This window comes from Choloepus didactylus, chromosome 5, assembly GCF_015220235.1.
Source record: "Choloepus didactylus isolate mChoDid1 chromosome 5, mChoDid1.pri, whole genome shotgun sequence".
In the NCBI taxonomy this organism is placed as follows: domain Eukaryota; kingdom Metazoa; phylum Chordata; class Mammalia; order Pilosa; family Megalonychidae; genus Choloepus; species Choloepus didactylus.
Window position 1 is genome coordinate 138,173,500 of NC_051311.1, and position 14,023 is coordinate 138,187,522.

A 14,023-nucleotide genomic window follows, 5' to 3' on the forward strand; every position below is an offset into this window, starting at 1 on the left:
AGTAATAAATAGCTTCATAAAATTAATAGTGATAAACTCTACCTCTCAAAGGTGAATACCACATATTTCTCATAAAGTGGAGGCTGAGTTCCTAGAAATCCCATTGAAAACAACCCAATTTTTTTGTATAAAAAAAGTGCACAAGTTTGTCCTGTGTGTAAAATTCTCTTAGTTTGGGTGCTTTTTTTTAATCCAAAACAATTCACATGACTTGAATACATTAAAAGAATATAAAAACACACCAACAAAACACAAACACACACACACACACACAAACAAAAGGAATGTTTTCCAGTGAGTTTGGGAATGAGGACAAGACTAGGTTAAATGAGAGAGTCTCCCACATTAACCGAGTCAATGGAATTGCTTTTTAAAATATACGTTATACCTATGAGGAATTAGTTTGTAAATTTTAAGCTACAGGATGGACAAACACCAACCTGAACAACTGTTATATTTTCATAAATCAAGAACATAGCTTCAATGCTTTATAATGTGGGATCTAATTTTAAAAACAATTGTTTGATTTCTTAGAAATTAAAAACAAATGCATTGCGGAAAATAATTTGTTACAATTAACAACAGTGAAACATTAAGAAATTAAAATAAAATACTGGGAACATAAGAGCTGAGGTCCCCAAGGTACCAGAAGAGATACATTCAGACTCCTTCACATTAGAACTTTAAAAAAATAGTTAAAGGAAAAATTAACTGGGCTCTGCACAGCAGGTTAAATATGCAACCACTTCAAAAAGAAATGATCTAGTCCTCTCACATAATTCTGAAAGTGTGCTCTAACATCCCATCTTCCATAGACAGAATAGCAAAAGCACATAATTTCATTAGCAAAGTCCCCTTTGTTTTGAACTTAAGTTTACCTCTGATCCACCAACGATTACATTAGCAATTATCAAACTATTGTTTTAATAACATTGCAAGCTTGCAATATTTTTTTCTTCATGCCTATTCCAGGTTCCAGGTTCAGCGGTATATATGCTTTAAACTAGCCAAATTTACAAGCCCCCATGGCATTCTCACTCACAACACATTCAGCGAGTGGTTTCATAATGTTATGATTGTTCCATCTTCTTCTAAGAGTTTTTGATCTGAAGCACATGTTTTAAATTCTGTGTTTGTGCCACTTGCCATGGGTGCCAAGTTCACTTCATTAGAAGGAATAAAACCATTCGGTCCAGAATCAAAACTGAGTTCTATTTGTGTTGATTCGAGGCTCTCAGTAGTAGGAACAGCTTTGAGAATCTGTTGTGGCACTCCATTGTCTTCAATAATAATGTCATCTTCCTCACTGTCCTCATCCTCTGGCTCAAAGTTTGGTTCCATCTGCTATGGATAGCCAAGAAGGCTATTGTCAAGAGACTGGCCAGAGCTGCCAGAAGTCCGACTGTTCCTAATGATGTTATTCCTCTGGTTTGCTGGTCTCACTGTTATGATGAGGTTGCGACTGTTTGCAATCATCATGTCTGTTACTTGATCAAGACTCTTCCCTGAAACTTCTATGCCATTATCTTCTAAGACTTCATCATTAACAGCCAATAGTCCTGTGCTCTGAGCCAGACCTCCTGGGACCAGCCTGGATATAAAGATCCCTGGGACCTTCTCTAAGCCATGTGGTGTTACCCTTACACTGGAGCCATCCCAGATGTAGAATCCTAGGGGTTTCTCTGTGCCATATTTGTAAAGACGAACCCTATGATGTGTTTCTGGGAGAATATCCACATCTATAATAGAAGACACCGGTCTGAAGTCTTGCGGCATACTAATGACTATATGTGGCTTTTTTCTATGGTTGTCAGGACGCAACACATTGGTTAAAACATTCTTCTTCTTTATCAGTGTGTCTGTACCAAAGGCACTGTAGTCTGCTTCTTCCTTCTTTTGTATAAAAATCCTAAGCAGTGGATTGGCTGTTGAAACAGCTTTGTGATAATTATCATCATTATTTATAGGTAGTAAGTCTCCATGGATGTCTGCATAGCCTATTAAAACGTCAACATTGGGTATCTTATAAACATGTTGCAGCAATCCATAAAACTCATCAAATTTTCCAGGTTTTGATCTTTCCAGCGAAAATCGACGAAATTCAGCTCCAAACTTGCTCTTCACCTCCATGGTGCCCAGACAGCCGCTGCCCGCCCCGTGCCGGTGGCTGCGGTTCATGCTGAGAGCCGGGCCCCGCGGCGGCCTCCTCCGGCCGGGCCGCCCCTCAGGAGCGCGGGGAGCGAGTGCGCGGCCGGCGGGTTCGGAACGCGGCTGCGGCCCGGCAGCCTCCTCACAGGCACCTGCAAGGGGGCGGCCGCCGCTCGGGCCTCCGCTCAGCTGGCTCTTCACGCGGCAGAATCCACGGTCGGACTCAACAGCAGAGTTTTAAACCAGGTGTTGGGGCCCTTCTGAGCGTTTAACTGCACAGGTTACACAACTATGAAGCTGACTCGATCCTGTCAGAGAAATTGTCTTTGTATAGCATGGTGGTTAATAGTGAAGATTCCAGAGCCAGGAGACCTGGATTGAAATCCTTGCTTTGCTACTTCCTAGCTGAGAGAACTTGAACAAGTTATTTATTTTCTCTGATCTTTAGTTTCCTCACCTGTACAACAGGGAAAATAATAGCACCAAACTTACAAGTTGCCGTGAGAATTAAATGAGCGAATACATTCAAAGTGCTTTGAATGACTCCTGACATAGTATGTGCTCAATAAATATTAGCCCGTTTATATATAAATACGTTTTTCCTGAAGGGGCAGCATTCACATCTTTGAGGTTCAAGACCGCATGATTTCCACGTTTATTTATTGAAACAGTTTCTGTGTGTGTATCACAGTTCTGTTAAGAGTTTTCCTGTTCCCACTCAATCCCAAGAATTTTAAATGATGAGAAAATCTTCATATTTTGCAGCCTCATGTAAAAATCAAATACTCTAATTTGCCTGCATCTTGCAGTTAGAACACTCAGCTGTTCGGAAAATGCATGCTAAGAGCTACACAAGGGAAATCAGCCTGTTTTCTATTTCTTGCTTCATTACCTGGTCTGTGTGGCCTCAAACAAAGGAATTCTCTGCTTTCTTTCCAACACACAATTTACGCTGTTAGTGGAGAGTAAAGCCAAAAGTAAATCTTTTTACCCCCTGTTGTAGATTGATATGTTATTTATTTAGTTATAAGTGCCATGGAGACAGATCAAAGTGGTAACCATGCTCTCCAAACAACGGTGCAGTAGATAAGAGGAGGTCCGGTCAATTTCCAAATTGAACCTATGTTGGAAAGGGCTTTCCTCAAGGGAGAAATGCCCCACAGCTCACTGGAAAGCACAGACTTACAGCAAATACAGCCCAGAAGCATTTGCTGCTGGTGGGGAGAGAACAGAGCCTGGAGACAAACACCTAAGCTTATGTCATGCTTGTACCACTTAGCATCCAACTGACTTTGGGCAAGTTGCTTCCCAACACCTGAGAAGTCAGGATACTATTCCCTGCCTCAGGGGATTGTTGTAAGGACTGAGAAAACGTATGGGGAAATGCTTTATAAACATATTCCTATCTCCTACTTTCTGTCAAGATTTTAAGAGAACAGCTGAGGAATATATGTCTGGCTGGTGAATAAAAATTAATGCTTGCTATAATACTTCTGCCTTCAGTAGTCCCAGATTCTAGAGATCTGCACACAAAGAAAACTAGCAAATCCATGATTCAGAATATTTATACAAAGAAATGCAAGCTGGTGCTCTGCAACAAGACAGACCTGAATTCTGGTCCCAGCCTGGTCACTTACCAACTGGGTGGCTGAGTAAATTGGGTAATAAACCCTCTGAGCCTCAGTTTTCTCCTCTGTCAAATGGGACTATTAACAGTGCCCTGGATGGTCACAGGGGTATTATTTTAGAGTTAAATGAGCTAATGCGAGACAAAGCCCTTGCTGTTGGTGGGCCACATCTTGAGCAGAAGAGACTAAATGACAGTGACAAGGGCAAGTTACAGCCCGTCATGACCAACGCAGCAAGCGTTTTGCCAGGAATGATCTCGAACAATCCTGTCACCTTGTGGAACACTCGCTTTTGCGCAGAGAGAATTTTCTAACTTCATTCCTTCACAAAACAAATTAATAATTAGTACTTAAAAGTGCTTCCAAGAGGCCTTTAAGCAGTTTCTGAAAAAAAAGAGTCCTGCTTGTCAAGGTTTTAGGCAGCTTTATACAGATTTTATCTGCATTCCATAAAAACCAACTAACGGAGTCTATGAAAACTACATTAAAACTAGATACACTGAGGCTAGGCCTCCCTATTATTGTGCCTAAGAGCCTCCTCCCGAATGCCTCTTTGTTGCTCAGATGTGGCCCTCTCTCTCTAGCTAAGCCAACTTGAAAGGTGAAATCACTGCCCTCCCCGCTACATGGGATCAGACACCCAGGGTAGTGAATCTCCCTGGCAACGTGGAATATGACTCCCAGGAGGAATGCAGACCCAGCATCGTGGGATAGAGAACATCTTCTTGAACAAAAGGGGGAAATGAAACGAAGTGAAATAAGCTTCAGTGGCAGAGAGATTCCAAAAGGAGCCGAGAGGTCACTCTGGTGGGCACTCTTACGCACAATATAGACAACCGTTTTTAGGTTCTAATGAATTGGGGTAGCTGGCAGTAGATACCTGAAACTATCAAACTACAACCCAGAACCCATGAATCTTGAAGACGATTGTGTAAAAATGTAGCTTATGAGGGGTGACAATGGGATTGGGAAAGCCATAAGGACCACACTCTCCTTTGTCTAGTTTATGGATGGATGAGTAGAAGAATGGGGGAAGGAAACAAACAAACAGACAAAGGCACCCAGTGTTCTTTTTTACTTTAATTGCTCTTTTTCACTTTAATTATTATTCTTGTTATTTTTGTGTGTTTGCTAAGGAAGGTGTCAGGGATTGATTTTGGTGATGAATGTACAACTATGTAATGGTACTGTGAACAATCGAATGTACGATTTATTTTGTATGACTGCGTGGTATGTGAATATATCTCAATAAAATGAATATTTAAAAAAACTAAAAAAAAAAAACTAGATACACTGCAAAAATTATTGTGGTCAGAAGTAGCTCTTCTACTTCCCTTAGATTATCAGAGCACTGGTTTATGAAAGAAAATTGTGATTGTGAAATTGGGGCCTTCTAGAAGTTTACTCTAAAAGCAGCCATGCTCCATCGTTAGACCATGGACTTAAAGCAGCTGAAGCTCTTCCCTTCTGATAATGGACACTGGGGTGCATTGCTCAGCTCCCCCTTCAGGCCAGAGATGCTCATCCCCCCACCCCCACCCCTGCCTCTCTCCCTCGCCCCACAGCTGCCAAGAGCAGGAGAAGTTCCTCTCAGGGAATTGCCCTCTGTGGAGGGAGCTACCTTGACTAAGCCACTCCCCAGCAAATGACTAGGATGGGGAAGGGCTCAACTCCGTTGCCTGGGTTTGGGACAACCCTGAAGGGCTCCAGAGCCAACCAAGGGATCCGCTGAGGCCTTCATTGCCAATGCATCTCAGGTCAACATTTCCCTTTGCCAGTCCTGCTTCTTTCACTCCGAGGTGTTGTTCCCAAGAGCCCTTCCCAGTGAGTCTCCTGCATAGGGAAACTGACCTAAAGCACTTCTTTAGGAATATCTTCTGAGAGCCTCAATAACCATAGAGCAGTGGTTCTCAGCCGGGGGGTGATTTTACCCCCTCCCCCCAGGGGACATCTGGCAATGTCTAGAGATATTTTTTGTTGTCACAACCAAGGTGGGAGGGCATGCTTTTGGCATCTAGATGCCAGGGATGCTGCTAACCATCCTACAATGCACAAGACAGATCCCACAAAAAGGAATTATCCCACCCCAACTATCAATAGTGCCAGAGATTCAGCAACCCTTCCTTAGAGGTATTTTGAACATGGGTTTTTCTTTTTTTTTTATTTCATTAAACAATTAAGAACAGTGATGGAGAAGAAGCATTGATCATTCAGATCATCAAATAGTGCTTAAGGTCAGAAGAAAACCCAATTCTATGGGTCCCAGCTTCCTTCACCCAACCCCAATTTTTCTTGTCACCAGTTTGCTCTGAAAATGCCCCGAATGGTGAAGCATCAGCAACTACCTCTGTGCTCAGTTAGTGCAGACCACATCTGAACCACAAAGCAACACTTCTCATTAATAATGTTTCTTAAAGGAGGCCCTCCTAGCCTTTCTCTGTTTTTTCCCTTCTGCTTTCAACATGAGTAGTAGCTTTACTCACCTAATGTTGTTTGGGAAGCAACCTTTCCTTAACTAAAAACTCACTTACTTGCTCCTTTACTCTGTGCTGGGAGGGCTCCTGCTTTCATGAACTGGAGCTATCCCTTGACTCAAATCAGGCCAAGCCAAGTTTTTGTTACAAATGTGCCACATTCAGCACATAGTTGACACTGCTTAATATGCCTTTGCCCTCACCTGACTGGGGGCCAGCCAGCTGGTGACTTTTCCACGCCTCCCACCCTTTGGTGGGGAATAAGCTGCATTGGGGGCTTAGAGCACTGTTTCCTGAAGTGTTCTCATTCCAAAAGTAGTGCTCACTATGACAGCTTTCCCAACTTAAAAATGAGAGTTTTCACCTTCAAGCCAAGTTCCAACAAATAATCCATGGAGATGTTGGAAAAAAGGTCAAAATGATCCAATGGTGCTGTTAGAAATTCACTCTATAATCCTAACAGGATGTAGATATTATCTAATGGATTTATTCTCCATCATCCCAACACATGTTCTGGAAGGATTTTTGATGACAACAGGGAATAGCCAGACAAAAATAATCCTATATATTTTTTCATTACCGATCACCTAGCTGAGACTTCTGCCCACTCTAGAATCTATTTCAGGCTTTGGAGAGAATTAGTATTGGCCAATATTTGTGGGGGAAAAATATGAAACAGAAGTTGCCTTCATAAATTGAGGCTCAGGGAGGCAAAGTGATGTGCCCAAGTTGTCATAGCAATTAAGTGGCACAGTGAGTACTCAAGTCCAGGACTTCTGACACGAACTCCAGTGTTCTTTGCTCCATTCCTATTTGATCTTTCAGGAATTAACATTACAACTACTATATTCTCCATCACTGTAAATTCCCAGATATTGTTCAGACTCAGTTTTGTTGCATATAAAACGTTCAAGGCTAAATCCCACCTCAAGTGTAGGCCCTTCCCTATTTGGCCGTTGTGCCTATACTATAGAATCAGCAATGACTTGTTCTTAGCCTCAAACAAAAGATAGTTTTTCATTGTGAGGTGTCCCCCACTAACTCGAGAGAGTGGCTGGGGTTCCAGACCAACTGTGTAAGTAAGAATCAGGATATATCTCCCAAATTCTGGCACCAGAAATTTGGTCCTAAACAGGATTAAAAGGTTTCCTGCCTTCATGGAACTTTAATTCTAGTTGAGGGAGCTAGAAAATAAGCACATTATGAAATAAATAGATAAGATAATTTCAGATATGAATAGTTCTCTGCAGAAAATGAAATACTGTAATGTGATGAAAGACCTCTTTGTGGAAGTGGGTTTGAGGCATGACCCAAATGACAAAGATGCAGCCCTGTTTAGAAGTGAAGGGAGATACTCTTCAGCAGACGAGATAACACATCAAGGCCTTAGATACCCAGCAATGAGCTGGGATTTTTAGTTCCTTTAGGAACAAAAAGGGGGCATGTGTGGCTGGAGCCCAGGGAATGATGGGGAGAAGGGACATCACAGGGGGCTTTATGAGTCAGGGCAAGGGGTTTAAATTTCATCTTTTAGACATGTCAAGTATAAGGTACCTACTAACCAATCAGTGGAGAAAGCAGATCAGAGCCTGGAGCTCAATGGAAATGCTAGGCTTGAGACAAAATCTTGAGACCGAAGGAAGGTTAGTAGATTGTAGGGTCAAGGAAGCACTGAGGGGAAAGTGTTTGAAGAAGGGACTGGTTAGCCACGGGAAATGTTGAAGAGAGGTCTAGTAAGGTGAGGGCAGACAATGGAGGTTAGATTCCAAAACACAGAAAATTTAAACAAGAAATAGGAAGCTAGGACCCTGCCTAAGTGGTTATCTCAGCTGCAGTACATGGATTAATAGCAAGCTGTTTAAATGGTCCCTAAAAATTACTTTATGTGTTGCTGGGGAGTCACTTTGAACTCATTGGTTTACGAATCTGAGCCTTGGTTTTCTATCTCTTCGGTGAGAGTTTTGGGCCAGAGGCTCCTTACTGTACCTTCCCTCTCCAATATCATACAGATCTGAAATGGTTCCACTTCATTTATCAGCAGTGACAAATAGCACGCTGATCAGCTATTTGGTCCATTAAGTCCAAGCAACACATGTCCCCACCTTGAATTTGTCATCAACAGAGGGAGAAATGTAGGCTGCATTATACCCAGCATGTGGAGGCCAGTCTGAGATCCTTAGTCTTGCAGGGTACATTTATTCCTTGTTAATGGTCCCTACAGCTCATTTTGGTTTTAATTGTGTGAGCCTAGCAAAGTACAGACACTCAGGTTTGTAATAACGGCTCTGTGAAATCAATACAGAAAAACCTTGGGTTATATGAGACTGCTACCATTCAGTGAATCATACTATACAATATTTCCTAAAAGATAATGGGCTTCAAAACCAAACATAAATCTTTAGTGACATGTTGGCTATTTGTCACGTTTTCCGGTGGTGGAATTACAGCAGCTTCAATAAAATCCATTTCGTGGTTGAGTCAGAGATTAATATCTGTTAGAATCATGGTCTTAGGACCACAAGAAGTAAAGTGCAGGGGGAAGGAAGCGAGTTCTCAATTATTCTAGGATTCTAGTAATCCTAATGCCAAACCTTGCCCAGAAAATTTTCAAATATTACAAAAAAGCAATAAAATGCAGGACTTTGAATACTATACGCTGTAAAGTGATATTGTATTCTTGAAATAGTAAACATGACTTCCATATGTGGCTTGGTGTGCCCAACATTGCCAAATATAATGCAAAGCAAACTGATTTGCGTCTGTTTTGTTCACAGCATTTTAAGTCCTGGCTTCCCATCTGAATCCTTGGCACACTATAACTGCCTCTGCATTTTTCTTGACTTAGCAGGAATATTTTTCCCATGACAAGGAAAATGAAATTGATTTTCTGATTAAATGACTTCGGTTAGTCCTTCTAAGTTAATATTGCATCTCTGCAATAGATGAGTCAGCAACATTTATTGAGCCCCCACTGGGCAAGAAGTGTTTACAAGGTGTTGCTTGAATCTGTAAGAACAATAACTTGCCGTCTACCTAACCCATTCTCATTTGGAATTAAGTAGCTATTTCTGTCCAGATGCCAGGCCAACACCTAATTCTCTCAATGTTATGGAGACAGTGAAGGTTGTCTTGACAACAGTTTGGAAAAAGGCAACTTGAAGAATTTATTTAACCTAAAACTGAGGACTCAGCAATTGAAAATGGCTATGAGTCTTTTTTTTTTTTCAATTTTAGTTCAGTATCTGATAGATGCCTCCTTTTTTTCAAAAAATTAATTTTTAAAAATAGGTAATACAAAAAAAAAAGAAATAGAAAACAAACAAACAACAAAAAACTACAAAAAATAGGTAATACAGTCATATGTTGCAAAACTTAGGAAGGTATTACGGGTAAACAGTAGAATGTCTCCCTTCCATCCCAGTCCCTCAGACAAGTTCCAGTCCCAACAGGTATCTGCTGTCCCCACTATCCTGTAGGCCCTTCCAGAGATATTCCATGCAAATAAAAGCAAAAACATATATATTACTTGCTTTTAAAAAAGATATACATGGTGGCACACTATATACATTGTTCTGAATGTTTTTCATTTAATATGAAATATATCTTGGAGATTCTTGCATATCAGCACAAAGAGGAATGTCCCCATTCTTTTTAATGACCTCCTAGAATTCCACTATGCAGACATACCAGAACCAGTTCCTTATTGATGGATTTTGTTTTTTGACTTTATTATTAACAATGTGCAATGGATAACTTTCCATAAATGATACCTTGCTTATGTGCTCATATATTTATAGGAATAAATTCCCTGAAGTGGAATCACTGAGTCAGAGAGTCCATGAATTTTAAATTTTGACAAACTTTGCCAAGTTGCCCTCTATGGGGGCTGTTTCAATTTACTTTCCCACCAACAACGTTTGAGAATGCCTATTTCTCCATATCTTCCTGGATATAGTGTGATATTATATGTCTTTTTTGATTTTAGTCAATTTGAGTAAACAAAAAACATACAGTAGGCATGTGATATGTGTTTATTGGATAAATGGAGAGACAGATGTATGGACAGACGGATGGACAACTTGATATAGATGGAATGGTTAGTGTCATTTGAATTTACATCTTCCTAATTATAAGTGTGCCTGAAAGTTTTTCATGTTTTACGAGTCATTTATACATCTTTTCTTTCAATTTACACCCTGTGCCATTATATTTTAAAAATGGTGGCTGTACATGTGGAAGCTATTGATATCGCTACTTAGCTAACTTAGGGAAATGAATTTATGATAGTTTTTTGGTGGATTCTCCTTGGGTTTTCCAGGCACACAATCATATATCTGCAAATAACAGTAAGTTTATCCCTTTCTTTCCAATGCCCACACCTCTTGTTCCTTTCTTCTGTCTAATTGTGTTGGCTAGTAGTCCCACAATAATATTACATGACAGTTGTTATAGTGGATATCCTGGTCTTATTCCTGGCTTTGATGTAAACATTTTTCTTTTCCCCATTAAGCATAATGGAGACTTCTGAGTTGAGATGGAATATTTTGTCATATTAAGGAAGTATCCAACTATCTTGTTCCCTTTTTTAAAACATTTTGAAACCATTTATTTTTATGTGAAAAGGTTGTTAACAGTTCCTGTTCCCTTTTTATTAGAGGCTTTTTTTAAAAAAATCAAGATGAGGCATTTAGTTTTATCAAGACTCTTTGAAAGAAGACCATATAATTTTTCCCTTTGGGTCTAAAAATATGATGAATTAAATTAATAGATCTCCTAATATTGAATAATTCTTGCATTCCTCATATTAGCCCACACTAGATCATGGTGAAATTATTTTAAAGTCCAAGTCCCCCTGGAGTCACTCACTAATACTATATTCAGGAATTGACAAAAATGGAAGTCTGTAAACAAGATTGTTTGTTCTCTCCATCCCACCCTCTCTTCTTTCTGTCTTTCCTTTCTTTTGTTCTAGGTCTTGCATGCTTTACTCATGAATTTTCCTTAACAGCTGCACTTTCCCCCTCTGAATCGGTGATACCAACATCACCAGAATTAACCCAACTATATTTCAACTTAATCACAAGATTCTGAAAGTTCTATCCTGTTTATAAATTACTCCTAAACTATTTTGAATGAAGAATATAGCATAAGGGGAGAGAGTGAGCTTTTAAAATGAAGCTGCTATTTAAGAATCCAGATGACAGGGCTTTCTATAATAATAATGCATTCAGCAAGCATTTGTTGATCACCTTTTATGTGCCAGGGACTATTTTAGACTTGGGGAATAAAAATATGAACAGATAAGGCTTTTGTTTGGTGGAGACAGAGAAGAAAACAAGCAATCCTGGGCTGTAAAATAAGAGTTTTGAAAGAAGTACGCCAAGGAATACAGTGAGGGCACCTGGGGTCTCAGCACAGCCTTCACTGCTGAATCCTCTTCCTCAATTCTTACTTCTTATGATATATGCCTCTCTACCTAAATTCAGAATTGGCTTGTTTCCTCTCATCTCACAAAATCTCCCTCTTCTACTTATCCCCAGTATTGTCCCATGATCCAAAGAACTTCGTGTGATAGTTTGTACTTTCTTTGGAATAATGAACTACTTAATATGATGAAGGCTACAGAACTTTCACATACAAGAGTTACCATACACAACTGCGGAGGTTCATGGACCCCCCAGAGCCATGAAACCCAGGTTAGGAGCCCCTTCCCCGAGACTCAGAATTTGCCTAAAACCTTAAGATTTGGTTCTCTCGCTCTCTGACCACCTCACCTGAGGCAATGGCAGCAGGCTTAAATATCAGTGTAAAAAGTGACAAACTGTGAACTGCCATTTACACATGTGCACATGTGCAGGCACACACACCCAGACACACAGATACAGACACACACACACAAAACTATTACAGTGAAAACTGCAATATTTCAGGTGTCTGATCTTTTAAAAGGGAAAATGGACCAGCCAACTCAGGGAGTGAGAATTCTACAAAGAGGAGGAAATCAATGCTTCAAAAGAGGAACAAATTTTTTTCTGTGAGTGTTCATTTGTTCTTCTCACTTATTACACCCCTGCCCTGCTTCCAGCAACCAAAGAAGGTTCTTTAATATAAAAAAATTCCTGGATGTTGTGAAATAACCAGGTCCCCCTTTGATAATTTCAGTGACCCCATTTATCTTTCTAACTTTCTCTTGCCCCCCAGGAGCTGGTCAATCACTGATTTAATTAAATTGAATAAATCACAAAATGGCAAAATTCATTAAAAAATATATGAAAAGGGGGACTCATCTCCCATTCAAAGTTTAAATATTACTTCTACTCTCCATGGCCTTTAGCCCTATCCTATGGCAGCACATGACAACTATCACGGTTTGGGCACTGGATGGGTGTTGTATAAAAGTTGACCTTGTTGCTGAACTCGAAAAGATAACGGAATTTAGAATATTTAGCCTCAAGAATAAAGGTAAAGATATTGGTGTTAATCCTCTGTATCGCACAAGCTGGGTACAGCTCACTGTCTGTGCCTACACCTGGGTATGTACGATCATATCTTCTGAACCCCAAATTGGAACAACAGGATATACCTCTGAAATGGGAACTGTTCAGGAAAATCTGGGGTGTGTGGTCTCCACACCTATGGAACCTGACATTGCACTTGTAATAACCCCCAAACATTGTTCTCGAAGGTCCTATGAGACCCGGCCCCTGCCTTCCTCTCCAACCTCATTCTGTATCCCTCTCTCACTGTGTTCCAGACACATTGGCTTTCTTTCTGTTTTTAGAACATATCACACTCCATCCTGCCACAGGACCTTTATGAGTGCCATCCTCTATTCCTGGAATGTTCTTCTATACATTTACATGACTTGCCCCTTGCTTCATTTGGGTCTCTCCTCAAAGTGGCTGTGGCACATTGAACGATGTGCCCCAATTAAGACGCTTTCCTAATGCTCATTCCTGTGGGTGTGAATCCATTGTAAACAGGATCTCTTGAAGGTATTATTTTAATTAAGGTGAGGCCAAAGAGAATGAGGCTGGGTCTTAATCACAATTACTGGAGTCCTTCAAAAGCAGAAGAAATTCAGGCCTAGTGGAGAGAACCACAGGGAAGAGCCAAAGCCAGAAGTCAATGGAACCTGGAAAAGAGGGAGAGGACATCACCACATGACCTGAGGCAGAGATGCAAGCCAAGGGACCCTGAAGATTACCTCAAACCGGGACAGGAATGTTACCAACTTTGTAAAGAAAGCATCGTCTTGCTGATGCCTCAATTTTGGATTTCTCCTTGCCTCAAAACCATGACACAATAAATTTTCATTGTTTAAGCCAACCCACTGTGTGGTATTTGTCACAGCAGCCTGTCACACTGAGACAGAGATCTTGCTTATTATATTATACTGGCTTGCTTTATTTTACTCATAGTACTTACAACTGCCTATTCAGTATAGGTATACTTGTTTATCATCTGTCTTCTCTTTTAGACTGTAAATTCCGTGAGAGTGAAGATGTTTCCTGTCTTGACCACGCCCTGTCCTCAGAGCCTAGAACACGGTCTGGCTCATAGAGTGCGCTCGGTGAATATTTACTGAAGAATGTACATCAACTCTGGAACTTGCTACATTGCATAGAAGTCACGGAACAGTCTAGAAGTTTTAGTAGTTGTTGAGAATTACGGTATGCCAGCCACTGTGCTATGAGTTTTATGTACAGAATTTCTAATCCTCCAAGCCTGCACCCCCATTTTACAGATGAATAAATTGAGGCTTACAGAGTA

The 14,023-nt window shown here is 40.5% G+C and overlaps 1 protein-coding gene across 1 annotated transcript; it reads right to left on the bottom strand.

Moving 5' to 3' along the window:
• Positions 1-1,062: 1,062 nt before the first annotated feature.
• On the bottom strand, positions 1,063-2,252 carry LOC119535004 (partitioning defective 6 homolog beta-like). Its single transcript, XM_037837536.1, is given in 1 exon segment — positions 1,063-2,252. A coding segment is annotated over 1 exon segment (1,116 nt). The 5' UTR covers positions 2,179-2,252.
• Positions 2,253-14,023: the final 11,771 nt, after the last annotated feature.